General features: G+C 43.1%; 1 protein-coding gene across 2 annotated transcripts; it reads right to left on the bottom strand.

The window, feature by feature from the left end:
* Positions 1-1,245: 1,245 nt before the first annotated feature.
* LOC114232369 (sperm acrosome-associated protein 7) lies at positions 1,246-26,062 on the bottom strand. 2 transcript variants are annotated; one of them, XM_054720298.1, is made up of 7 exons: positions 25,898-26,062; positions 21,812-22,014; positions 16,004-16,105; positions 15,035-15,127; positions 11,342-11,389; positions 2,324-2,404; positions 1,246-1,409 (listed from the first exon to the last, which is right to left on the bottom strand). In XM_054720298.1, exons 2-7 carry the CDS (start codon positions 21,921-21,923, stop codon positions 1,297-1,299), a joined length of 549 nt encoding a protein of 182 aa, XP_054576273.1. In that variant the 5' UTR covers positions 21,924-22,014; positions 25,898-26,062; the 3' UTR covers positions 1,246-1,296. The 2 variants fall into 2 exon arrangements, with proteins under 2 accessions (XP_054576273.1, XP_054576275.1); XM_054720300.1 differs by having other exon boundaries at positions 21,839-22,014; positions 25,898-26,061.
* Positions 26,063-26,091: the final 29 nt, after the last annotated feature.

Genomic DNA, 26,091 nt, shown 5'->3' with positions numbered 1-26,091 from the left:
GTTCACTCTCCTTCCTGCTCCCCCGGGGAAAGAAGCGCTTTATTCCTGATCACACCAGGAGACATATTTCTCTCTGCAGGGCTGTTTCTAGAAAATGCAGTTCCCTGTAGCAGCACAATCTCTGGAAGAAGAGAAAGCTGACTCTTAGAATCAAAGTGATGACAATGGTGCCCAACACTGATAGCAAAGTCCTCCAGACCAATGGACACACGCGGCGACATGCTGGGTTTGGGGCCAACACGGGGCTGGGAAGGGCTTGTGTTAGTCACTTGGAGGCTGGACTCAAGAGAGAAGCTGCCAGGCCAGTGAGAGACTCGGTGGACCATCGCATTCAATCCTCCCTGCAGGAAAGCCTTCGTGAGGGGTATACTGAGGAGTTCACAAGCAGCAACTGGGTCCTTCAAGGCTCTGGTGTGGGAATTACACAAAAGCAGCATCTTTTGGAAAGATGAGTGAAATTCCTGCAGCGGGTTTAGCTGCAGAGCATATGCTTTTGAGACTACATTAAAGGGGTGTGCTGATGGGTATTCAGTTAAAATACTAGTGAAGACAGAGGGTCTAGAGTCAACTACATGTAAGCATATTGTCTAGATTCTTTAAATGACTACTTGAACTACTTACCTTTTCTAGTTTTTTATTTTATCTTATTTTTCATCTGGCGTTTTAAGTTTCTCGGTAGTATCACTACAGGTGAGAAGATGCTTTGGGTCCCTTGGCCTCAGAAGATGCAGGATTGAAATCAGTTCTTTTAAGCACAACCATTGGCCTATGATGCTGACTTATTGATGGAGGTACCTTCATTTGGAATTAAAGTGAAAAGTAGGGGAGATGTTGGGGGAAAGTTCGAATGTATGACTATCCATCAACATTTCAGCTTGTTTTATGATTTAGAACAAGCATGTCAAACTGGCAGCCTGCAGGCCGCATACCTCATTTATTTGGCCCGTGTTAGCCTTTGAGTTTGACATGCTTGGTTTAGAATATAACAGCCAGAGACAGTAGCTCTCCAGTTATGCAGGCGCCAGAATTGCTTGGAGTAATGTCGCAGAGCAGGGCCCTGGTAATTTTGCTCCTAACAATTTCTCTGGAGTTGTGGATGCTACTCATCCAGGAACCTTATTTTGAGAGCCACCAATCTGAGAGACAGAGCTGCGAGCTACATCCTGACACCTGCAAAGAAGGCACTGGGCCTCTAGTACATGAATAAAAGAACTTTCCTTCTACCAAATGGTTAACCAATACATATGTGTACACATATGTTCTTTATTCCTAAGAATGGGGTGGATGGATGTGTTCTCATTCAGTCAGGATTTCATTCTTTACGGAGATCTCTCGGAGCTGATGGCCACGCTGACCACTCTCTGCTCTTTGAGCTTTGCTTGTCCTCTTCAATTTACTGGAAAGATTTCCTGTTTGGAGAAATGAGGTTTCCTTGAGAAATTTGAGGTGTTCCACTCATTTCCATGAGCATGCAGTTCAGAGCCTCTCATGGAGGTCCCCCAGCTGCAGACACTAAGGAAGCCTGAAACCAGCTTCAAGCATCCCTGGTGCAGTGTGAACTGGAAGGAGATGGTGAGAAGGAGGAGTCCTGGGTGGGGGAATGAGGCCAGTTGGGGGCAGTCTTAGGGTGTGTGGACCGATGTGTGGGATGTAGAATGTTGGAGATAATGAATCATCGATGTGACTACAAAGTCTAACTCAGAGATGCTGGGAGGACAGGAGGAGGACTGGCCTGGATAAAAGGCTCAGAGATGATCTGGAAAGTTCCAGGGAGAGCATGGGGCCAAGAAAAGAAGCCATGGGGAATATGTGTGGACCAACTTAGCAGTTAGGAAGTCATATCAGAAAAGGCAGTGGGAAGGGGAGGAGATAAGGGACCCTCAGAAATATGAGACTCAGCCCCAAGCAGGAGGCTGCCTGCAGTGAGGGGAAGATGTGACCGGTGGTTTGGACCTTCTTGGATCTGGTCACAAGGGACAGCAACAGCTGCAATGTATATGTTTGATAGCAGCTTCACCTGCCCCAGTTATTCCTGAGAAAGAGGGACAGCCTCTTGCTCAGTTAGGTTGAGGAGGAGAGGAAATACCCATATGTGGCCCATGACTCCTCAAATCTGGACTTGATGGACCAGGTGTCCCTGCATTGACAACCACCAGGAAACTCCTGTGGGGCTCACAGCTGGTCTGCCCTGGAACTGCGTCACCTGCCCTTTCAGAGAGCTGTTCACAAGGCATGTGCATCCGTTGAGTAGATGTTTTACTTCTCTTCATACTAAGATAATAATCCCAGAACTGGGGTCCACTTATCTATTATTCCAGTTTACCTGAAAATTTTCCAATTTTTTTGAGGATTTTGTCCAGAACTGATAAACTTTCATAGGGATCATTTTTTGAGTTCTTTTTGTCTGTGGGAAAAAAAATAAAATACAATGATTAAGCTTTGGTAAATAAGTAAGGCATAATTCCAAAAGTCTTTTCTTTAAAACTTCTGAGCAAGCAGCATCCTGTTCACAGAGTCGTGATGGTCACATAGCCTCAGGTGAGGCCCTCAAAACATCCTTTTCTTCCATGAGCCCAGAACCAAGAATGTGTGGCTTGTGCTCAAGCCTGGGTGGACACGTACACCTTCATACTTTCTCTCTACACTCAGTAGCACAAAACTACGTTGTCACTCGGGTGTAGGAAGGGCCCTCGTTCCCAGTGGTGAGGACCAGTTCTTCCTATGGAGCTAATGCTCCTGAGTGATTGGACCTGTCCTTGGACCTGGACACAGTTCACAAATGGGTAATTTCCCGCCCTTCCTTCTGTCAAGCCCTTTCTACCAATAATTGTGTGGGACTGGTCCTGTTGCTAGGGAAGAGGAACAGTGTGGGGTTGCACAGGGCTGGGAGGGACTCTGCATGTGCCTGGTCCCAGGGCTGACTCCAGCCTGACAGAGTCAGGGTGGAGGTAGGCTCACTTTAGAGTCAGAGTCACTCCCTTTCTGGGCACAACCTTCACTGTGCCCTGCAGCGCATGCTCATTCTTCTCCTTCCCTACCCTTCTACTCTCAAAGGGTATCAAGAAGATCCACCTCCCTTCAGTTTTCCCAAAAAATCCGTGTGAGTACAACTTGGAACATTTAAGAAAAACTTTTAAGTTTAGCACATTTATATTTGTTGGACACATGAATAACAACTAGTTGGGTCTTCCATTGGCCTGTGGGTTCTTGGAATAGAACAACCCCTTGTTTATCTATCAGCACTGAGATGCTCACTCACTATTGAGTGAGTGAATCTTTTGTTAAAGCTAATGTTAGTAGAAAATTAATGATTATGGCATAAAATTGCATATGCTTCATGAGACACTTAAATTTTAACAGAGCCCAAAGTCTTTTTTTTTTAATCCTCACTTGAGGATATTTGTCCATTGATTTTAAAAGAGAGTGGAAGAGAGAAAGACCGAGAGAAACATCAATGTGAGAGAAACACATCGATTGGTTGCCTCTTGCATGCGCCCTGACCAGGGCTTGGGCTGGGGAGGAGCCTGCAACCGAGGTACCTGCCCTTAACCCAAATCAAACCCAGGAACCTTTGGTCCACAGCCCGACACTCTATCCACTGAGCCAAATCAGATAGGGCAAGCCCAAAGTCTTAAACTAAAGTTTAGGCACAGTCAGGATTTCAGGAATGGTGTTATGGACCATGAGGACTTCTCAGATATGCTGGGAATCACACAGGGGAAGTTGGCTGTTTTGGCAATCAGAGCATCCTCGTGCTTAGGTTGTCCATTATTTTCCACTCTATATTTGCCCCTAATCCTCCTTATGTCCAAGTAGAAGTGGACATAAAACAAATAGCAACACTTAAAATCTGTGATGTAATCACTGGACCACAAACCTCTCCAGGACAGGCACCAGGAAGAATTAACTTAATGTTCCGCCCTCGGACCTAGAAGCTTTTATCTGGCACACAGTAGTTGCTGACTAATATCTATTAAATAACTTCATTATTATCATTGTCATCACGGTATACAGCCACATGTGGCCCAAGGGTAGTCACAGATCCATGGATTTGTTTCTCTTAATACAAAGCACTGAAAGGTGCATTGAGACAGCATTATTATCATTATTATTATTACTACTATTACTTGCAACAATGTGCTACTTGAATTCCTGTATACATTTTTCTGTCTAGAACAGTTAGATTCAAGGCAAAAAACCCCACTTTCAGCCCACGAATGAGAAAACAGAGTGCTCCGGTGTTACAGCATAGAGGCAACCTGACAAAATTGAACAGGCATCAATCTTGGCCACAAGAGAGAAGAGTCTGAAATGTCATTTTATCTCCCAGACCACAGCCTCTTCAGAGATAGGCTCAAATGATGGATTTTATATTCTAATGGGTTCTGGATACTGACCACTCAAAAACGACCTTTTGACCAAGAAGGTGGGTCCTTCCTGTGGCAGCAGCTGCCTCCACCACCACCATGGGAACCATGTTTTTAGTCTCCTCAAAAACATGGGTACCACCCTCACTATCCAGGGCCTGGGGTTCAGGGGCCACATCTGACCACAAGAAACAACAACACAGGAAAAATAAGGCTGTCCTGGGTTCTTTCTTTTTTAAAAATAAATCTTTGTTGTTCAAATTATTACAGTTGTTCCTCTTCGCCGCCCCCCCCCCCCAATAGCTCCCCTCCACCCAGTTCCCACTCCACCCTCTGCCCTTACCACCCCCCCCACTGTCCTCATCCATAGGTGTACGATTTTTGTCCAGTCTCTTCCTGCACCCCCCACACCTCTTTCCCCCCGAGGATTGTCAGTCCACTCCCCTTCTATGCCCCTGATTCCATTATATTCACCAGTTTATTCAGTTCATCAGATTTTTAGATTCACTTGTTGATAGATATGTATTTGTTGTTCATAATTTTTATCTTTACCTTTTTCTTTTTCTTCCTCTTCTTAAAGAATACCTTTCAGCATTTCATATAATACTGGTTTGGCAGTGATGAACTCCTTTAGCTTTTTCTTCTCTGTGAAGCTCTTTATCTGACCTTCAATTCTGAATGATAGCTTTGCTGGGTAGAGTAATCTTGATTGTAGGTTCTTGCTATTCATCACTTTGAATATTTCTTGCCATTCCCGTCTGGCCTGCATAGTTTCTGTTGAGAAATCAGCTGACAATCGTATGGGTGCTCCCTTGTAGGTAACTAACTGTTTTTCTCTTGCTGCTTTTAATATTCTCTCTTTGTCTTTTGCTCTTAGCATTTTAATTATGATGGGTCTTGGTGTGGTCCTCTTTGGATTCCTTTTGATGGGGTTCTGTGCACTTCCTGGACTTGTAATTCTATTTCTTTCACCAGGTGGGGGAAGTTTTCTGCCATTGTTTTTCAAATAGGTTTTCAATATCTTGCTCTCTCTCTTCTTCTGGCACCCCCATAATTCTGATGTTGGTATGCTTGAAGTTGTCCCAGAGGCTCCTTACACTATCTTCATATTTTTGGATTCTTTTTTCTTTTTGCTTTTCAGGTTGGGTGTTTTTTGCTTCTTTGTATTTCAAATCTTTGACTTGATTCTTGTGATCCTCTAGTCTGCTGTTGGATCTCTGTATATTATTCTTTATTTCAGTCAGTGTATGCTTAATTTCTAGTTGGTCCTTTTTCATATCTTTGAGGGTCTCACTACATTTATCGGCCTTTTCTAGAAAATTCTTGAAAAACCTTATAACCGTGGTTTTGAACTCTATATCCAGTCATTTGCTTTCCTCCATTTCTTTCATTTGTGACCTGTTTCTTTGTCTCCGCATTTTGGCTGCTTCCCTGTATTGATAGAGTGGCTTTGTGTGCTAGGTGTCCTATAGGGCCCAATGGCTCAGCCTCTCCAGTTACCTGAGATGGACACTCTTGCACTCTTGGTGCATCCCTTTGTGGGCTGTGTGCACAGTCTTGTTGTAGTTAAGCCTTGATTGCTGTTGGTATCCTCACTCTACTTCTTAATTAAAATAAAATGGCAAAGTACTTACTTTTATTTTTTTTTAAGGCAGTCAAGCCCTGGCCTGGTGGCTTAGTTGGTTAGAGCATTGTCCTGTACAATAAAGGTTACTGATTTGATTCCCAGTCAGGGCACATACCTAGGTTTGGGGTTCAATCGCAAGTGGGGGTGTGTATGGGAGGCACAGATTAATGTTTCTCTCACTCCCTCACTCACTTTCTCTCTCTCCCTTCTTCTCTCTAAACATATCCTCAGATGAGGATTTTAAAAAATGTAGCCAACATTCAGCAGGGAAGCACCCAACTATTTCCCAGGTACTGCTGGTCTGAAGATCTTTGCAGGCAAGTGGTGTTATGGGTCACCCTGAAGTTCATGTTGAAGTCCTGCCTCCCGCTACCTCAGAATGCCACCTAATTTGGAAATAAGGTAATTGCAGATGTGACTAGTTAAGATGAGATCATACTGGAGTAGGGTAGTCGTAATCCAATATGACTGGTGTACTTATTAGAGGGGGAATTTAGACATAGAGACAGATATACACAGGGAGAACACCACATGATGACAGGGGCAGACTTCAGATGATGCATCTACTAGTACAAACCACGGAACATCAAAGACTGTGGGAAAGCCTCAGAAGCCAAGGACAACATGGAACAGATTCTCCCTCACAGCCTTGAAGGAACCAACCTGCCCTTGATCTCAGACTTGTGCCTCCAGAACTGAGAAACAATTGATTCCTCTTGTTCAAACCACCCAGGCTGAGGTTCTTTGTTATGGCAGCCCCAGGAAACAAACACAGATGGATGATCTGGTTTCCACTTCGGGTGATGGGTCTCATTTTTACTGAAAGCTAGCAGTTCCCTGGGAGCCTGATCATCTGGCAAGGAAGAAAGCCCTCTGTGTAGGTAGAACACCGCTGAGTGTGCCCTCCAAGAAGTCGGCCCAGCTCCAGCTCCAGCACAATGAGGAGACCCCTGAGCAACATGCAGGAAACCTAATTTCCAGATCTCAGGACTTTCAGAGATGAGGGAATCACCTGAAGCAGCAGCTGCATATCCGTTAGCTCTTCACCCACGGGAAGGAAGCTGCATTATATCATGACCAAGTTTCTCTCTCTCTCTCTCAACAAAAGTTTCATCAACACATGCACTCTATTTTTACTCTTCTTCTGTTTTAAAGGTTGGTGCCAACCCAACACATTGATTTCATAATCCACTCACAGGTAACCACCCCAGTTTGAAAGCCACTGGCTTGAAGGTGCCCCTCCTTTCTTTGAAAAGGGATCTAACTAACCAGGTCAGGCTGAGGGGAAGCCAGCTGGTGTCCTATTTCCCAGGAAGAGGATAGATTCCTCTCTAGTTGTAGCCATTTCTTGGTCTGATCTCTTCTCTGTTTCTGCCAAAGTTTATCTTTGTCATTTGCCTTCAGTGGACGTGGAGAAAACATGTCCTTATATTTTCTTCGACTGCTTTTCCAGTTCAATTTCTCCATAATCATCTCTTCCTAGTGTATTTCCCTGGCCCATTTCCCAGGCCAAATTCTAAGCACCTGGGGGTGAGGACCTCAGAACTCAGCACTTTTTGCAAAGCAGAGCAACACTGTCAAATTGTGTTTGAGTTGCTTGTATATACTATAGTCTGTAGAATATTATGGAATTTAGCCTTTTCTCTGTGTTATTGAACCTAAGTTATTGCCACACATTTCCATAGAAACATCTTTGCCAATCCCAAGATTGTGACACTTCATTCATTCATTTATTCATTCACCCATTCATTCATTCATTCATTTATTCAATCAGCAGACACCTGCTCTCTATAAAATGCTGGGTGGCATGGAGGACGCAGTATTTCCCCAGGAGGCCACATTCTACTGGGGGTGGCAGTGGACATGCAAAGGGACTCGTGCAACCCAATGAGGTAGGCACTGATACCAAGCATGAAGGTGCTGTTCTCTCAGGAAACCAAGGTCCCACCAGCTACACCTTACATCTTTCCCTTCATTTTTAGGAACCAAGCTAAATTGGGAGCTGTCTTAACACATCCATTTAGCTTTTTCTAAAAATTAAAAGATCTGACTCAGGCTGTAGGAGGAAATAAGAGGAAGCAAAGCACTAATTGCAGATAAGGCTCCCAGGGATGCCTTTTGCCAAGGCTCAGACTCTGTTTCTGTGAACCTTCCCCCTGTTGGGAGGGTTGGACTTCATGTTGCAGTTTGCTTTTCGTTAAAAGGGATGAGCCTGTAACGCAATGTCACTAGCTGTCCGTGGGCTATGTGTTCCGTTCACCTCTGACAACTAACTTGTTCTGGGGGATCATCTAGAGCTCTCCTGGTTCTGGTATTCTGTCATCCTAAGTGCATCACAAATCCAAAATAGACTGTTGCAGAGCAAAAGGAGAGGGAATCAATGCCTGACTAGGAAGTAGGGAACATTATATTAGTGTAATGAAAAATATCATTATACTAATATGAAAATGGTGGCAGTGGATATGAGGGGAGAACTTTCCACCAACTCCTCACCGTGCAGACACACTTAAAGTTGCCTAGTCTATTTGGCCAGCATGCAGAAACACCTGTTGGAAATTATGGGAAAACCAGCACTCATGTCGAATAAATTGCAATGAGGTAGAAATTGCTTCACTATTATTGTTTTACTCAGGAAATCCTTGGATTTACCCTCATAGTTAACAGGACATTTTTGGTTCACTATTGCTTCTTACATTTTACTTCTCCAGTCCTCCCGTATTAAATCCTTGATGAAATTTTAATAAAATCCTATCAATGTGTAACTCTCACATTTTCTACCAAATGTCAGTCACATCAGTAATGTAAATGGGCTTAACTTATACATAATTTTTTTTGGCAATTCTTTTTAGAGAACAAGATCCAAGAATAGTCTGTATACTTAAAGTGATGCTGAATGATTAAAGGTGGGGAGGGTGGGTGGATGGGAAGAGATCAACCAAAGAACTTGTATGTATATATGCATAACCCATGGACACAGACAATAGTGTGGTGAAGGCCTGGGGCAGGGGTGGAGGGGCAGGGGTGGGCTAGAAGGGGTCAATGAGGGAAAAAAGGGGACATACACAATACTTTCAACAATAAAGATTTTTAAAACAATGAAAAATAGTAAAGAAATAGACAAAGATATGTTAGTAAATTGAAACAATAAGAAAGCAAATAGCCTTACTCCTTTTATCAGACAGTAAAATCAAGCCTAAAGCACTAAACATGACAAAGAAGTGCTCTTTTTAATACTAAAAGCTAGAGTTCACAATGAAAATATAACAATCATGAAAATCTATGCAGAAAATAACACAAGAATCACACTTATGAAGCAAAAGCTGCAGAAAATGCAAGAATACATATACAGAAACACCTTTATAATAGGAAACTTTTGTATGCTGTTCTCAATAAAAGATTAAGGTGATAAGTATAAGGAGAGAGGACACTTAACAGAATCAATAAGATAGATATTATAAATGTATACTAAGTACCCTTTACCTCTCAATAGTAGAGAATACATCTCAAATGCTCATGGAATATTCACATAATTGATTATATATTAGGTCAAAAGAAAATGTAAGCCAATTTCAAAGTAGAGCTAGTAAAAACAGTATTCTCTGATCACAGTACAATAAAAGTAGAAATTATTAATAGAAACAAAGAGAAAAGGCCCTAGGAAATTAGAAAACATTTTTATTAGACAACGTTTGGGTAAAAAGGAAGTACAAACTAAACCTATAGAATTTCTGAAAAAAATAATGTTAATTAAAATACTATGTATAACAATCTATGGAATATGTTTAAAGGAGCAGAGCACTAAACACTTATTGGTAAAATAAGAAATTACTCAGCTCTAAAACCTAGAAAGAGGGCAACAAAGTGATCTATAAGAGAGCATAAAGAAGGAAAAATTAATGATAAAGACAGAAATTTAAAGAGGTACAGAAGGGAAAGGAAGTGGAGATAATTTATTAAAACCCTGGATTTTGGAAAAATTTATAAACTAAAACAACTACTAGTTTAACTTATCATGGGGGAAAAAAGCATAAATTTACAAAATAAGAAATAACAAGAAGGAAATAGCAATGGAAACAAATGGCATTTTAAAATTCACAAGACAATCTGAAGATCTCCATGCAAATACATTTGAAAAATATAAGAAATAGTTAATTTTCTGGGGAAATATATTGATTGATAAAATTAACTCCATTTGATTAAGAAAGCTGAAATTAATCACTTATCCTAGGAAAAAATATAAAACATTCTAAGTAAGTACCCCAGGGGAAAAATAACAGGATAAGATGGATTCACAGGGCATTTCTAACAAATCTGAAAAGACCATATGGTTCCAATGCTCTAGAAATTGTCTAAGAGAATCTAAAAGGAAGGAAAAAAATTTAATTCTATAATATAAAGCAGGTATAACACTGATACTTCAACCTGATAAAGATTGTACAATAAAACTACAGACTAATGTGACTTGTGTATTTGGGTGCAGTAATACTAAATAAAGTATTAACAAGCAGAATGCAATACAATTTTAAGAAAATAATCAACATGAACCAGTGGTGACATGCAAGGTTGGTTCAATATTAGAAAATCTTGATACATCACATTAATAGAGCTAAAAAATGATTATCTCCAAAGATGATGAAAAAGACTTTGACAAAATGTAAAAGAATTTAAGGATACTTTCTTTACATGTGAATATACATATATCTCTCTCTTGTAGCCAGAATTTTACTTATTGAGTAAATACTAGAGGCATTTCTGCCAAAATCATGAGCAAGGCAGTGATGCCCACTAACTCTACTACAGCTCAAAAGCTAAAGGTAATTAAAGATGGATAATTTTGACTACACAAAAATTGCAATATTTTTTGCATGAAAAATTCAGAAATAGTTAAAAGACAACTAACAAACTCAAAAAATATTTGTCACATATAGCTCAGACAAAGGTGTAGTATTCTTAACATAAAAAGAATTCGATATTGAGGATAAAAGACCAAAAACCTAGTGGGAAAAGTAAACGTAATAAACAGAACATTCACAAAAATGTTATAAAAATGAACATTAAAAAATGTACAAAATGAAGAAACATGATATAAAAAGCCACTAAATATATGTTAGTCAAACTCATAATTATAGAATTTCAGATTAAAATAACACTTAAATATCACTCTTCACTCATAAGTCTGCTGAAAGTTTAGCAGTATGAGAACACACCATTGGGAAGGCTGGGGGGAAGAATCTCCCATCCTCTGTCTCTCCCACGTCCTACAGAGTGCAGGCAGGAGTAATCACCAGTTTGCATTTACTACTATTGAAAATTCTGACCTCTCTGCTGGAAGAGAGATGTGACTCACCATGATCCTCAGGACCACCGACTTGGTAACTATCATTAGCACTGGATTCTGTGAAGGAAAACATGGGGGGAAAAGGAGAGACATATTCTTGATTACACATTTATGAACATTTTGGCCCACACTTCATTTTAAAAAGTTAAAAAAGGGGGAGGCGGGAAGAGATTAACCAAATAATTTATAGGCATATATGCATAACCCATGGACACAGACAATAGTGCAGTGAAGACCTGGGGAGGGTGCAGGAGCAGGGAGGAGGACGTCAATGGGGAAAAAAGGGGGGACATCTGTAATACTTTCGACAACAAAGATAATTTAAAATAAAAATAAAATAAATAAAAGGATAAGTTGAAAGTTAATATCGTTTTTTACGATTTATTAGAAAATGTGTTTTGTAAAGTTATGTAAATATGGAGTTAGGTACCCTATGACTATTAGTCATTCATTTTTTGACCGAGCTATTCCAATTCTAAGAATTTACCCTGGAGGTCATCTCCAACAATAAGAAAATACATATTTCTTATTTCTTTATTTGCATATGTGAATGCTTTCCCCTATTGACACAGAGGCCTCACTCTCCTGCACATCTCCCCAGGAGCCCCTGTGTCCCAGAGCCTGGCTGGTGGTAGGCCTTACACTTCACTCCCATCACTCCCTCCCATCTAGACCTCTTGGTGCTGAGAGGCTGGAGACTCCCCTGCACTTACTAGACTAAATTAATTGTGTGCAAAATGCTTTGAGACACTCCTGGGCAATGTGCTGGGTAAGTACAAAGCACTATTATGATGATGCAGTCACATTCCCTTGAATGAGCAGAGACACTGCTGAGAGATCCTTAGAAGAGTTAAGATGAGTCAGTACAGGCCATTGATTAGAATGCTGCTTGCATGTTCCTGGGAAATGATTAAGTGACAGGCAGATGGCACACCATAACCCAACATGGAGAAAACCAGCAGATTTGGCATTCCAAAGGACAACTCTCTGAAATGGCCTGAATGAACATTCTTAAACCTTATTGCCTAAGAATAGGGAATTTACAAATGCTGTTTCATGACTCTTGGGAGTTTACTTATTGGTTACACTAGTTTTTTGCTTTATTTATGGCTAGAAGTCCAGTGCACGAAATTCATGCACTAGGGGGAGGGGTGGTACCTCAGCCTGGCCTAAGCCGTCAGTCGGACATCCTTACCACTGCTGTGGAGGCGGGAGAGGCTCCTGCCACCACTGCTGTGCTCGCCAGCGTTGAGCGTCTGCACCCTGGTGGTCAGTGTGCATCATAGTGACTGGTCATTCCGCTGTTCGGTCTATTTGCATATTAGGCTTTTATTATATAGAATTTACTTGGAAGATCATTTTTGGTCTCATTTATTCCCCATTCAGCAATTGTGCAACAGGCAGGGTACAGGTTGCTCAATTCTGATCTTATCTGATCTAATCTGATCTTTTCTTTGTTTAAAAGCCTATGCAGACTTCTAGTTGCCTTTAGAATAGAGTCCAAAGTACTCAGTATGGTCCACGGGTCATGACCTGCCCCTGCTCTCATTTAACTTCATCTCTCACTGCTCTTCTATCTCAGCTCTGGGCTCTGCGCCAGACTAGTTATTGCAGCACTGTTTGTCATTGCAGAAGATTAAAACATGTGAAAAGATCACACACTATGGTTCATATACACAGTGGTGTACTTTGCCGTTGTAAAAAATAGAGGAAGATCTCTATCAGGTGATATTGAGTGATTTCCACTTTACAGTGTTTAAATCAAAAGAGTGAAGGGTGTATACCCCTCATGTAACAAAGTAGGGGTATATGAATATGCATGTATCTCCTCATCTGTGCAAAAGGAAATACAAGAAGGGTAGAACAGAATGAATGAGATAGGTCACCTATGGAATTGATTGGGTGATGGGCGAGTGGTAATTTTATATATATACTAGAGGCCCAGTGCACGAAATTTGTGCGTGGGTATGGTCCCTAGGCCTGGCCTGTGATCAGGGCCATCTTCCCTGGCTGCCCGCAGCCGGCCCCTGCCCTCCCCTGCCACCCACCCCGGTTCCCTGTTTGCCATCGGGCAATCGAAGCCTGATGGCTGGGGGAAGGGACCGTGAGGTCAGCTGTTCCCACCTGCTCACTGGCCCTGCCCCCTGCAGCGGGTTGCCCTCTGTGTGTGGGGCGAATGATGGGGTGGGGGCCTTGGCCTGGTGCCACCCGTGTCCCCTGCCACCTACCCCCAGTTCCCCATTCACCATCGGGCGATGGGAGCCTGCCGGCCAGGGAAAGAGACCAAGAGGTGGTCAGTGCGCCTCATAGTGACTGGTCGAGCAGTTGTGCTAGTTGTTCCACTGTTAGGGTCAATTTGCATATTACCCTTTTATTATATAGGATACTTTTTTTTTCTATAATTATGATTTAAAAACCATGGTAATGCTTCAGGTATTCCAATAAAAATCAACAGGATGTGGGAACCAAAAAGAGATGAAACAGTAACAAATGACCCTGACTTTATCAGAGGTGAGTAACACACAATGAACAGGCAAGGAAGGAAAGAACTACTGTAGGTAACTTCGGAAACCATTATGTTACTATAGACTGTGAGACTAGAGACGAAAAACTACCCACAAATATTGTTCTCCTGTTGGTAAATCTGATTTTCTTGGGAGTGTGGGATAACAATCCTAGAGCTCTAGGACTAAGCAAATGATTAAATATATTGTGGAAAATGGAAGCCAGGTTTCTAACAAAGAAGGAACAGAAGGAACCCTGAGAGAACCCTGCGCTGCTGGGGTGAGATCAGAGGAATCAAGTGGTTTCAGAGAAAGGAAGGAGGGAAGGAGAGAGGCATAGAATTCAATATGATGTATCTGTGTGTGCATCTGTGTGGTCTGTGTGTGCACGCATCTGTGAATGCCTGTGTGTGTCTGTGTGTGCCTCTGTGTCTGTGCGTGTATCTCTGTGTGTTCATATATTTCCAGTTTCGTCTGCTGGGAGAGCCTGGAAGCGATGTCCTTCTACTGAATTTACTCAGCACCCAGTTCTTGGTTTTTAAGTGCAGTTCTTCAATAAAAGAAACCAGATTCCAGGACTGAGACAGGGGCGATACAACAGGCCCTAGAACACCTCATGGTGCCAGAAAGTAGGGATGTGCTCAGGAAGGATGGGGCATGTTAAAAGGACAGAGGAACAAAATGCAAGGGACAGCCAAGGCAAATCTGGGATAATTTGGACAAGAAAACAATGACACTGGTTTTCATTTCAGCAAATTGTCTGCTGAAGGGATGCATTTCCTCCACTTCTGGGGGGAACGGGGGCGGGGGGTGTGTGGCGCGCACCTGGGAGGGCACTCTCCATTCCCCTACCCCAGGGGAGGAGCAGTGACTTAACTGAAACTTTGGGAGGGGATGGGCAGTGTGACAGCGCCTTCCTTGCCCTCTGGCATCCACCTGCCTGCAGGGACGACATTCCTGCTAGCTCCTCTAGGCCCTAGTTTTCCAGGGTCAGACCCTTGTACAGGGGTGGGAGGCTGGTGGTCTCTGGGCCTTGACAGAGACTGGAAAATCTGTCTGACCTGGTGAAATGGCCATGCTCTGCAACCTTGCTTTTCACCCTCCAAAAAGGAGCCATCTCCACCTGCCTCTGTTGGGCCCTTCTGTGCTCCCCACTAAGCTCTGAACTCAGGCACGGGAGTTATCGGGTTGCACTTACCATTACTGAGAATTTTGTCCTCACTGCTAGGAGAGAATTGTGCATTATCTGGCGGTTCAGCATCAACTTGCTCATCCTCATCAGTGTCGGCATCTTTGAAGAAGAACATGGAGAAAACGAAGAAATGTTTTTTTGATTAGACACTTATAAACATTTTGGTCCATAATTTATTTTAAAACATTAGGGTGGAATGCTAATCGAGTTTCCATTGGAAATGTGTGTTGGAAAGTTAATGTGTAACCAGAGAGTCAGGCATCATCTGAGTGCCTTGAACCCAGCAGTTTGGGTCTGGGCAGATGTTGGGTGAGCTAATGCAAGGACTTAGAATTTCTATCTGGATGCAAACTTTCAAGAAAATGCTGGACTTCCCTGCTGCTTTATGAATTTTCATGCGCTGCACATAGATTTCTGGTGCCCGGCTTTCTCCTGAGCAGATGTCAACCAAATATTCTGTCTTGGTCCTCAGTGTGCTACTTTATTATTTATGTTCATTTTGAACAACATGAAGCTGTATTTTTGGAAAAGTATGTTCTTTGCTTTTATTCTCTACCAGCAGTGTGGCCTTGGGCACATCCTGTTTTAGACCTTAGTTTGATCCCGTCAAATGGGGTCATGGTCACTGCCCTGCTCTCTAAGAAGCTTAGGTGAGCATCACACATGCTGGCTTATGGAAAGTTCGTATTTTCCTGTGCCCCCTGTTCCTACAGTGGCTGACCCCCACTTGTGCTCATGCACCCCAGAGACCACCTCAAAATGAAGGGAACGTGTCTCTGCCCATCTAGCTTTGACGTCCCCAGTCTCGGGAAGGTTATAGAAATGGTTTGGGACAACTGCCTCTTTCACATCTCCATCTGCTTTGGCCCCAGATGGAGCTGGCCTTAAGAACGGGAAAATGATGGGATTGTGCGTTTCATACCAAAGGCCCCTGGGAATACTGGTAATTATAGGGTTAAAAAAATGTATACTTGCTTTTTCCCTTGAACGTTGCTGGTGGTAGTGTTGTTGCTGTCCTGGGTGTTCCTGCCCTGGATGATTTATTTGGATTCAATATCTCTTGGACTAGAATTTCATCTTGGGAAAAGCACACAGGACACGTTAAAGCCAGTGGTGCAGAACCCACACCCTTTTGCTCTAAACAGACGGAAGGCAGTCTGTGGATGTAGTGACCGGCACCAGGAAGCCAGGGACTCCATGGACACGGGAGTTGGCTTCCTAAAGAGCCTTGTCTGGGGTGGGGAGACCAACGTCTAAGTAATTTCTGAAAGCCTGAAACCATCCAGATTCCTTGGACAATAAACATTGACTCCCAAAGACACGAGGCTGGAAACCTGGCCCCGCAGGTAGTCATCCTTCTTTCCGACCCTGCTGTCATTCTGTTCCCTCCGAGTCTTTCCCCAAGCTGTCCTCAGGTAGGCACGAGCGGCGTTCCTGATTTCTACGTCATGCGGCATTGTTTTCTCCTTTACATCCTTCTGACTCCTCCTGGGAGATTCCTAGTATAACGTAAGAGTCCAGGGCTTTGTGCCAACCAGAGCTGAACCACATTCTGGTTCTACTCTTACAGGAATGTGATCTTAGACATGTGTCTCTCCCGTCTTCAGTTTTCTCTTCTGTACAATGGGGTCTGTATTTCATTGGGCTTTTTATGAGGTTCGAATAAAGCAGTGAAGGTAGGAAATATGCTCCTGAACTGTGGTGGAGGCTAAATAAATAAACGGCAGGTGTGAGTCCCCCTAATCTCTGCAACACAATGGTCACATTTTTAGCTTTACCCTGTTCAGTGTGATGTTAGCAATGGTTATGGTGTCATAATAGTGGTCTTTATTATGTTGAGGTATGTTGCCTCTATTCCCACTTTCCTGAGATGTTGTGTTTTTTTTTAAATCATAAATGAATGCTGGATTTTATCAAATGCTTTTTCTGTATCTATTGATATGATCACATAATTTTTATCCTTCATTTTATTTATGTGGTGTAGCACGTTAATTGATTTGCGGATATTTAACTAACCTTGCATCCCTGGAATAAATGCCACTTGATCTTTTTAAAAAAATATCTTTTTACTGATTTCAGAGAGGAAGGGAGAGGGAGAGAGAGATAGAAAGATCAATGATGAGAATCATTGATCGGCTGCCTCCTGCATGGCCCCTCCTGGCGATTGAGCCTGCAACCCAGGCATGTGCCCTGACCAGGAATTAAACCGTAACCTCCCGGTTCGTAGGTCAATGCTCAACCATTGAGCCACACCAGCTGGGCTCCACTTGACCCTTTTAACATATTGCTGAATTTGGTTTGCTAATATTTTGTTGAGGATTTTTGCATTGATGTTCATCAGGGATATTGGCTTAGAATTTTATTGTCTTTGTCTGGTTTTGAAATGAGGAAAGTAGTGGCCTCTTAAAATGAGCTTGGGAGCCCTCCCTCCTCTTGAGTTTTGTGGAATAGTTTGAGAAGGATAGATGTTAATTCTTCATTGGGTGTTTGCTCAAGTTCACCTGTGTGGCCTTCCAGTCCAGGACTTTTGTTTGTTGCAAGTTTTTTTTATTATTAATTTTCTTTCATTGGTAGTAAATTGTCAGTTGAGATTTTCTGTTTCTTCTTGTTTTAGTCTTGAAGGATGACATATTTCTAGGAATTTATAAATTTCTTCCAGATTGTCCAATTTGTTGGCATAAAATGGCTCATAGTATTTTCTTATAATCTTTGAATTTCTCTAATGTGAGTTGTCACTTCTCTTTCATTTCTGATTTTATTTAATTAGATCCTCTCTCTTTATTTCTTTCTGGTTAAAGGTTTATTAATTTAGTTTATCTTTTCAAAGAACCAGCTCTTGGATATGATTCTAGCCTCAAACCAAATCACCGCTCCCTTGTGCAATTTGCCTCAGGTTATCTGGGAAACACACATAGACAATCACCCAACCCCATCCATATATGGACCAGATGTTTGATAATAGGAGGCTCCTTACCAACTAATCTGGGCATATGCTCCTGAGATTTTGATCTGGGTGACATTTCAATAGCTAGACCTAGTGGGGTAATAAAAACCCTAATAGTTTAACAATGATCATTGAATTTGCACTGCCTTCTTTCTAAATAGATTCTGCTTTGCAGAGCCCTGCACAGAGTTCCTGGGTCTGGGTTCTCTTCTGGAAAGTGGAGGGCAAGGTGGCTTTGAGGATGGAATGACACTTTTGCCTGTGTGCTCTGAGCTGACACCTGTGCTCACATGCAGTGACCACTGGCACCATCCCTCTAGAAGAGTAAAAACTGTCCTTGCTCCAAGGATGACTGTGCTTGTGCTCTGAGGAGAGCAGATGAAAGGGACATGCACTTCCTTTTGTGTAGGCAGATAGACAGACATGAGCAGAGCAAGGATGATGGGCCTGGTACAGGTCACCAGGGCACAAAGCCCTGGGTACCTACAATGGACAACTGTAGCCTGGGACCTCACCCCTAGAGTAACCTTTCCTCCCCTAGCATATAGCTGTTCATGTGGTTTGGACTCAACCTTCCATATCCCTGGATGTGGTTTAGACCCCAGATCTTTCCTTCCTAGAGATAATATCTAGGCCTCAGTTGTATTTCAGCTCCCATCATGAAAAGCAGCAAAACCAGACAAGTGACACCATGCTGACCTCCGGACCAGCTACAAGAATAATGACCTCCTGCCCTGGCAATGACCAATTAATCAGAGGAGACCCTGACCCTAAAAGGATATACCTGGAAAGCTGTAGAATATTCTATTGAAATCTTCCCCTAGAATCTCCCCTAAAATCTCTACCCTTAAAACCCTTAGAAGGGAGGACCCAGTGTGTTCTCTCTGCTGGAAGCACCCCTACTTTTTTCCTTCCCCCTCCCTGTTCTCCCATGCGTGTCCCTTTACTTTCCTCACTTCTAAGCTCCAAGGGCCTTTCCTTTGCCTCTATAACTTCTTTTCTAAGCTCATTTCTTTGACAAATTACTACTTCTACCTCTGTGATTTTCTAAATAAACTAGAGGCCCGATGCATGAAATTCATGCAAGGGCCTTGGCCCTGGCCCCCACCTGCCACCTCTGCCTCAGCCCCTGCTCACTGTGGCTTTGTCTGGAAGGAAGGACATCCGGGAGGATGCCTGATCTAATGAGCATATTACACTTTTATTATTATAGATGTTCTCTTATAGTTTGAGTCTTGGCTCTGAATAATTTCCTAGCCAGAACTCAAGTACCAAGATGGTTGAACCCAGGTCCTGTCTGACCCCATGGGTCTCACACCTGATGCTGTTCCCACCACCGCCAACAGTGGCAGGCTGATGAGAGAGGAGACAGCCCCCAAGGACTGGCGAGGCAGGGCCACCTTCCCCTTGCTGCAGCTCAGAGCGTTTAAGTGGCGTCTGCAGACGCTGAAGTTCCAACACTAAACCAATGACAAGGCTGATTTTCAAATGGGTTTAATGATGGACAATCTGCATACCAATTGACTCATCTGCGCACGGAGGGCTTAGAACAATACAGGAAAACGATGTAAAAAGGTCTGTGCTGCGATGACAATCGCTTCCCAGTGTGCTGACCTTCGGTAAATGAAGCAAACAAAAGTACAGTTCTCTTTGGAGAAGACATTAATGCGTCATTAAGAATGGGTACAGCTGCATCGCGCAAGCACTTTGTTAAAAATATTCTTTTCATTTTGTGTCTGTCCCGTAATTATAATGGAAGTATTGTGCAAGTCAGCCAGTAAGCGTATGCAGAAAAATATTTATGTTTTGTAATATCTGCACGGTTTCTAAAATGTATTGTCAAGGGTAGCTGCTGTATCGGGTTTTGCTTGTTGTCACCTCTTACTGACAGTCTCTCCGTTTTGAACCGGCCCAGCACCCACGTTATCATGATAATTGGTTATTCTTTCTCCATATTTGCATGACGCCCATCCTGGCCACGAGGAAGGGCTCACTGTTGAGTTCTGCGGCTGTGATCCAGGTAATTTGAAGAAAACAAGGCTGTAACTTCCTCCATCACGAGGCCCATGGCGTCTGCTCCCCTTCCTCTCTTCGTGGTCAGGCCAACCGTGTGGCCAGTGGCCACAGTGTCCACCGAAGCAGAAAGATTTCAGCAGCAGAGTAAGGAAAACCAATGTTCTTTTGAGAAAATGTTTAGAAACCTCCCCTAATTGGTCTTTCAAGCGGGGCCAGACCTTGGATGGAACCTAAGGTTTTCCGTATCTGACAAGGAGACCAGATCTGGGGAGGGGAGAGGCTGGCTTAGGGCTGCAGCAGGAGCGTCCATTTAATCCCTGGGTGTGGAACTGGGAGCCAGAAAGGCATAAATAGGACGGAACTGGCTGGAGGGATGACAACAGCCTGGAGTGACCACACATCCCTCACCTGTTAGACCCTTCATCACCCCAGCACCTCAAAGGACACTGTTCTTGGTAAGTGCCTCAAAACGAAGTGTCCTTATGAAAAGAAAGCTGGAAATGTTAGCTTCTTTCATGACATAGTCAGGCCCAGGTGACCCCCCGCCTTTTCACCCAGACCAAGGCCAGGCTGGACTGCCCCCAAGGCCGGTGTGGGTGGGAGGGAGCATGCACCACTGGGCTCAGGGCCAGGACACACGTGTCCTGCTTTCAGGAGAGCTGCTCAGGATGACACTTCAGTGTTGCACACCTAACCTTGGGACCTGGGGCTGGGGGATCCTCTCAGGCCTCTTTTCTTGAGGTCCCATCTTTGGTGACCTCTGTGGGAGGTGGAAGGGGGAGAAGGGAGTAGGTGGTCTGAGCATGTAATTTCTTGGGCAGAAAGGGGGGTCATGGAAGTTCCCCCTTTCTGCTGCCTTCTGACATCTCTGCCATTGAGTCATATTCCCAGGAGGCCATCCCCCATCCACTGTTTCACTGTCCCATTTCTCAATACGTTAAGTGATCAGGACAAAAGGGTCAAAGCCAAAGGCATATGGGTACTGCTTGGGTGTGATTGGAACCAACCACCTGCAAAAAGACATTCTGAGACCATGGGAGAGATTTGAGTATGGGTCAGGTATGAGCCCATATTCTGTCTTTTATATAATCTTTTGTTACTCTTATCAGTGTTTAAAGACATTGTAGATATGTAAAAGAAAAAGGCCCTTATCTTAGCAAGAAAACATTTTCATGAAATCTTAAGACATCTTGGACAGGCTAAAATATTACCCGTAACAACAAATGTGTGTGTGTGTGTGTGTGTGTGTGTGTGTGTGTGTGTGTGTGTGTAGAAAAAAATAAGATGGCAAAATGTATATAACTTGAAACTGGGTAATGGAGGTTATTTATACTGTTTCTCTACTTTTGGGTAAGTTACAAAATTTCCATAATAGCCCAGCTGGCATGGCTCAGTGGTTGAGCATTGACCTATGAACCAGGAGGCCACGGTTCGATTCCTGGTCAGGGCACATGCCTGGGTTACAAGCTTGATCCCCAATGTGGGGCATGCAGGAGGCAGCCAATCAATGATTCTCTCTCATCATTGATGTTCCTATCTCTCTCTCCCTCTTCCTTCCTCTCTGAAATCAATAAAAATATCTTTTAAACACACACACACACACGTACACACACACACACACACATTTTTATAATAAAAAATTAGCATACATAACGTATGCTATGCTACTCTCTCATGGAGTTCCAGATTTTAAAAAGGGCTTCAACTTACTCCATTCCCCCGGAATAAGTGGTAAATTTGGGGAGATGGGGAAGAAGGAACCTGTGGGAGAAAGCCACCACCTGCCTGATTCAGAACCCAGGGAGGAAAGAGCATGTTTCTACCTGCCACACGATCCACTGCGACTATACCTGAAGACGTGTTAACCGGCTGCTCAGCTCTGTGACAGCAGTACAGCAGCAGGACAAAGAGGGTCACTCCTCTATTCGCTGCCATGTTCCCTCAGCTGAAGGAGGAGGACCTCCTCTTGAAGGCCCCTCAGCTCCCCTCGCCTTAGTCTCCAGGATACTGTGGAATGTTTAGGAACCTGTGACATCACAGCAGGAAATGAGCCGGGTCTTGTCCTGTGTGTGGGGAGGGTTGTGCCCAGGGTCTTTGGGAAGAAGTGGCGAGTGTGGTGGGGGCCCTAGGGTAATGAAGATCTCCTCTACTTGTTTCAGTTGCCTAGTCTGGTGCCTTCCTCAGTTATGCAGACCCTGAGGTCTGAAGGGGTAGGATATTAACCAGGACTCTTAAGTGCAAGTGGCTCAACAAAACCAAGTCTGCTGAAGTGAAGAGAGGTGTATCAGAAGGAGGGTGAAGAGCTAACTGAGTTACATGACAAATGCTGGAAGCATTAGTTCCAGGGTGTCCTTGAAGAGCAGTGGCTGATACCCTAGGCCCGTGGTCAGCAATCTGCAGCTCACGAGCCACGTGCGGCTCTTTGGCCCCTTGAGTGTGGCTCTTCCACAAAATACAATGGCCTAGGCGAGTCTATTTTGAAGAAGTGGTGTTAGAAGAAGTTTAAGTTTAAAAAATTTGGCTCTCAAAAGAAATTTCAATCGTTGTATTGTTGATATTTGGCTCTGTTGACTAATGAGTTTGCCGACCACTGACCTAGGCCTTCCCATTTTCAGGCTACTCTCTTGCCTCGACCTGCATGGCGAGGTTCAGGATCTGAAGGACGGGCTGACACACAAATGAAAATGCTAGACAAAAATATGAATTATTAAGGGGTGAGGCCAGGTGGAGCCTCTTTCTTGAAGAGACACATCAAGTCCTGGTCTTGTCTGCTTTTTATTCAGTTTTAGATACACATCTTGCCCTGTGTAAAGCACGGCAAACAAGTAGCAGACAGATAGTCTCAAAGGTCAGTAAAGATCAGTAAGGTCCAGTACACATTTACTTGGAGGCTATTAGGTCAGGAGATTACTTCGAGCTACCGCTACCTTAACACGAACAATAGGTGCCTAGCATAATCACTGCTAACGCTCAAGGTCCATCGGCCTCCTGCGTTCTTTGGTGCATGCTCATGACAGTGTTGGCATGCGGTGGCTTCCCATACTCTCTTCCCCCTTTTTCTCAGCATCAGCCCCAATCTCTCCCTGGTGGTAGACTTTCATCACAAGAAATGAACATGACTGCATGTCTCACGATATCATACTGCTCCATTCCCTAGTGATTCTAGAGTTTTCTTCAAAAGCACAGTGAAAAAGCCCCAAAGAAAGCATTAGGGTTAGCTCACCTGGATCACACCCAACCCCAGCACCAATTTCTATGTCTGGGGCTCACAGTGGCGCAGCTGGTCCACCCAGGTCAAGGCTCTTCTGTGGGCAGGGGTGGGGTCTCAGGTGGACAGCCATCAGATCACAGGGAGTGCAAAACCAGGTAAGGACCCTAAAGACAACTGACCCACCAGGGATCTTTTGGCTTTTTAATTTTTTTTTTTATTGCTGATGTGGGGAACTACTGTAGGTTTTTATTTAAGTTTCTTCCTAATAGATGTAGTAGAATCCAATTTACCTCAGGGGATGATCATGGAGCACAATACAAATGTTTGCAGTGTCCATTTGGCATATTAAGCATGATGGGTTCCATGTCCCACTTGAGTTAATGATGTGATGACATACAGACCAGTGACCTGGACTCTTGCTATTCAAGTGTGATCCTTGGACCAGCAGTTTTAGCTCTAGACAGTGAAAATACACATGAACAATGGCACCAAGAATGAAAGTAGAGCTCTGATCCCACTTCAGTGACCACTCAGTAAATGAAACTACCATCCACAGTAAGCAGTCCAGGTAGTGAACTTATATTCCTTGGTAAACCAGTCCAGGAAATGAAACTATCATCTACAATAACTAGTCCAGGAAGTGAAACTACCATCTGTGCGGGAGGAAGAATTTTCCTCTACTCTTCTAGGGTCTTTCAACTGGTCTAATAATTAAATATACATGAAATTGATAAGAGAAAAATAACCAAATTTAATTACATATGTACATACAGGAATCCTACATATAGGAGAGAGTCAGAGACCCCACATACATAGAGGTTCAGGGACAGAAAGGTAAAGTGAGGCATATATGGTGTTCTAAGCTAAATGCCGGGGTGTTTTCCAGTATCTAGAAGGGTTCAGGAATATGGAGAAGGGCTACGTGTAAATTAATAAAGAACCAGACATGAAATATAAATTTGGAAGGCATTTTGGGGAGCCAGAGGAGACCTACCTTCAGTAACCAAGTTCCCTGAATCTCTAGACCCCTAGATTTTTATTAACACAAATTGCCCTAAAGCAAAACAGATATACTTACCAAAGGTTAAGGTTTGGTATAGAGTAGGCATTGGCTGTTCCAGTGGCAGGCAATAATATATGCAAATCTTTAGGTTTGGGGAAATGCTTTCGGCCATTCCAGCAGGAGGCAATAACATGTATTCAGCCCTGCTGAATATAGAAGCCCATCAACCTTTTGAGGACTTCTTGCATTTTATTATGACATGCTGGAATTAGCCTCCAGCACTAAGGAGTGAGGTAAGTTACCTGAGTCTTCTTCAGAGGGGAGGAGGGTAATTCATAGGATGATAAGAAAAGATGTTCAATAATTAGCTGTTTGCCCTCCCATTTATCTAGGTCATAAAAAGCTATTTCTGGTAATAACTCTAATTATGGGCAAGACCCCTTTTAAATTCTTGAAGGGAGAGATAAAAATGTTTCCTTGAACATGCAATGTCTTGATTTCCTTCAGCTTAAAATAAGCCCCATGTTTTATTTATTTATTTACAATATACAAAATAAATCTATTACCAGATTGTAGATACAAAATAACCATTTACATGCAATAAACATTAATATTTCAAGAAAAAAGATTTTAAATACAATAATATTACCAAAACTGTACCAAGATAGTGGCTAAGGGCATTTCCCCAAACCTGAAAAGGATGCATAAAATGATTGCTTGCTGCCAGACAGCTAAGGGCATCTTAATCTACATGTTATTGCCTCCTACTGGCCAAACACCTGAACAGCTGGAGGTAATTTTTCCAATCTGACAATGGATTTTGTATACCCAACCCTATCCTTTGAAGTGTATATCTACCTTGCCTTAGGACAATTTGTGTTAATAAAAAGCAAGGGGTCCTGAGACAAGCAAGAACTTAGTTCCTTTAGCTAAGACTTTTCTGACTCCCCATAATGCTTTTCAAAATTATGTCTTGTCTCTGGACTCTTTAATTAATTTACACACAGCCTTCTCCAGATATTTCTAAACCCTTCTAGATGCTGGATCAAGACCTCTGGCATTATTCATCATATTCCGCAAATGAGTGAGATTATGTGATATTTATCTTTCACCGACTGGCGTATTTCACTTAGCATAATGCTCTCTAGGTCCATCCATGCTGTTGCAATGATAAGAGTTCCTTATTTTTTACAGCAAGTAGTATTCCATTGTGCAGATGTACCACAGTGGAATCTGCTGTGGGCACTCATCTGCTGATGGGCACTTAGGCTGTTTCCAAATCTTAGCTATTGTAAATTGTGTTGATAAACTCCATGTTAAAAGAGCACATCTTGGTGAACCTGTTCTGAACCCTTTCATATCCACAGTAACCAGTCCAGGAAATAAAACTAGCATATACAGAAACCATCCAGGAAGTGAAAGTTCTATCTATAGTATTTAGACCAAGAAGTACAACTATCTGCAGTAACCATCCAGGTAGTTAAACTACAACCCCTGCAACAATTGGCCCCAAATGGTCCAAACCCGTCCAACCACTGACAACTTTTCTAATTTTTACCTCCAATTTCAACTTAGGACTAACCACAGAAAGCTGGGGTGCAAGTGGAAGGGTATAGGAAGCAAAGCCAGAGAGATTGACCCTGGGCAGATGTGTCTTAAATAGCCATGTAAAACAGCATACGTTTATTATCTTACCTGTTCTGGAAGCCACAAGTCCAAATTAGGTCTCATTGGGCCAAAATCATGATGTGACAGTGTTGAGTGCCTTCAGGGGGTTCTATGGAATCTGTTTCCTTGCTCATCAGCTTCCAGAGCCTACCACATTCCTTAGACTCTGGTCTCCTCCTCCACCTTCAAAGTCTGTGCTGTCTCTGGTTCCCTCTCTTCTT

Source organism: Eptesicus fuscus, chromosome 8 (genome assembly GCF_027574615.1).
Source record: "Eptesicus fuscus isolate TK198812 chromosome 8, DD_ASM_mEF_20220401, whole genome shotgun sequence".
Taxonomy (NCBI): Eukaryota; Metazoa; Chordata; class Mammalia; order Chiroptera; family Vespertilionidae; genus Eptesicus; species Eptesicus fuscus.
Note: the sequence above shows the minus strand (reverse complement) of the source record. Positions and strands in the feature narration are given on the sequence as shown.

What these genes read in the sequence shown, in the direction of transcription:
- LOC114232369 (XM_054720298.1), bottom strand. Translation starts at nt 21,923, where the DNA reads ATGGCAGCGAATAGAGGAGTGACCCTCTTTGTCCTGCTGCTGTACTGC. An exon ending in CGCAGTGGATCGTGTGGCAG is followed by an intron (nt 16,106 to 21,811) that starts GTAGAAACATGC and finishes GCTTTTCCCAAG; the next exon opens with ATGAAATTCTAGTCCAAGAG. An exon ending in AAAAATTGGAAAATTTTCAG is followed by an intron (nt 1,410 to 2,323) that starts GTAAACTGGAAT and finishes TTCTCCAAACAG; the next exon opens with GAAATCTTTCCAGTAAATTG.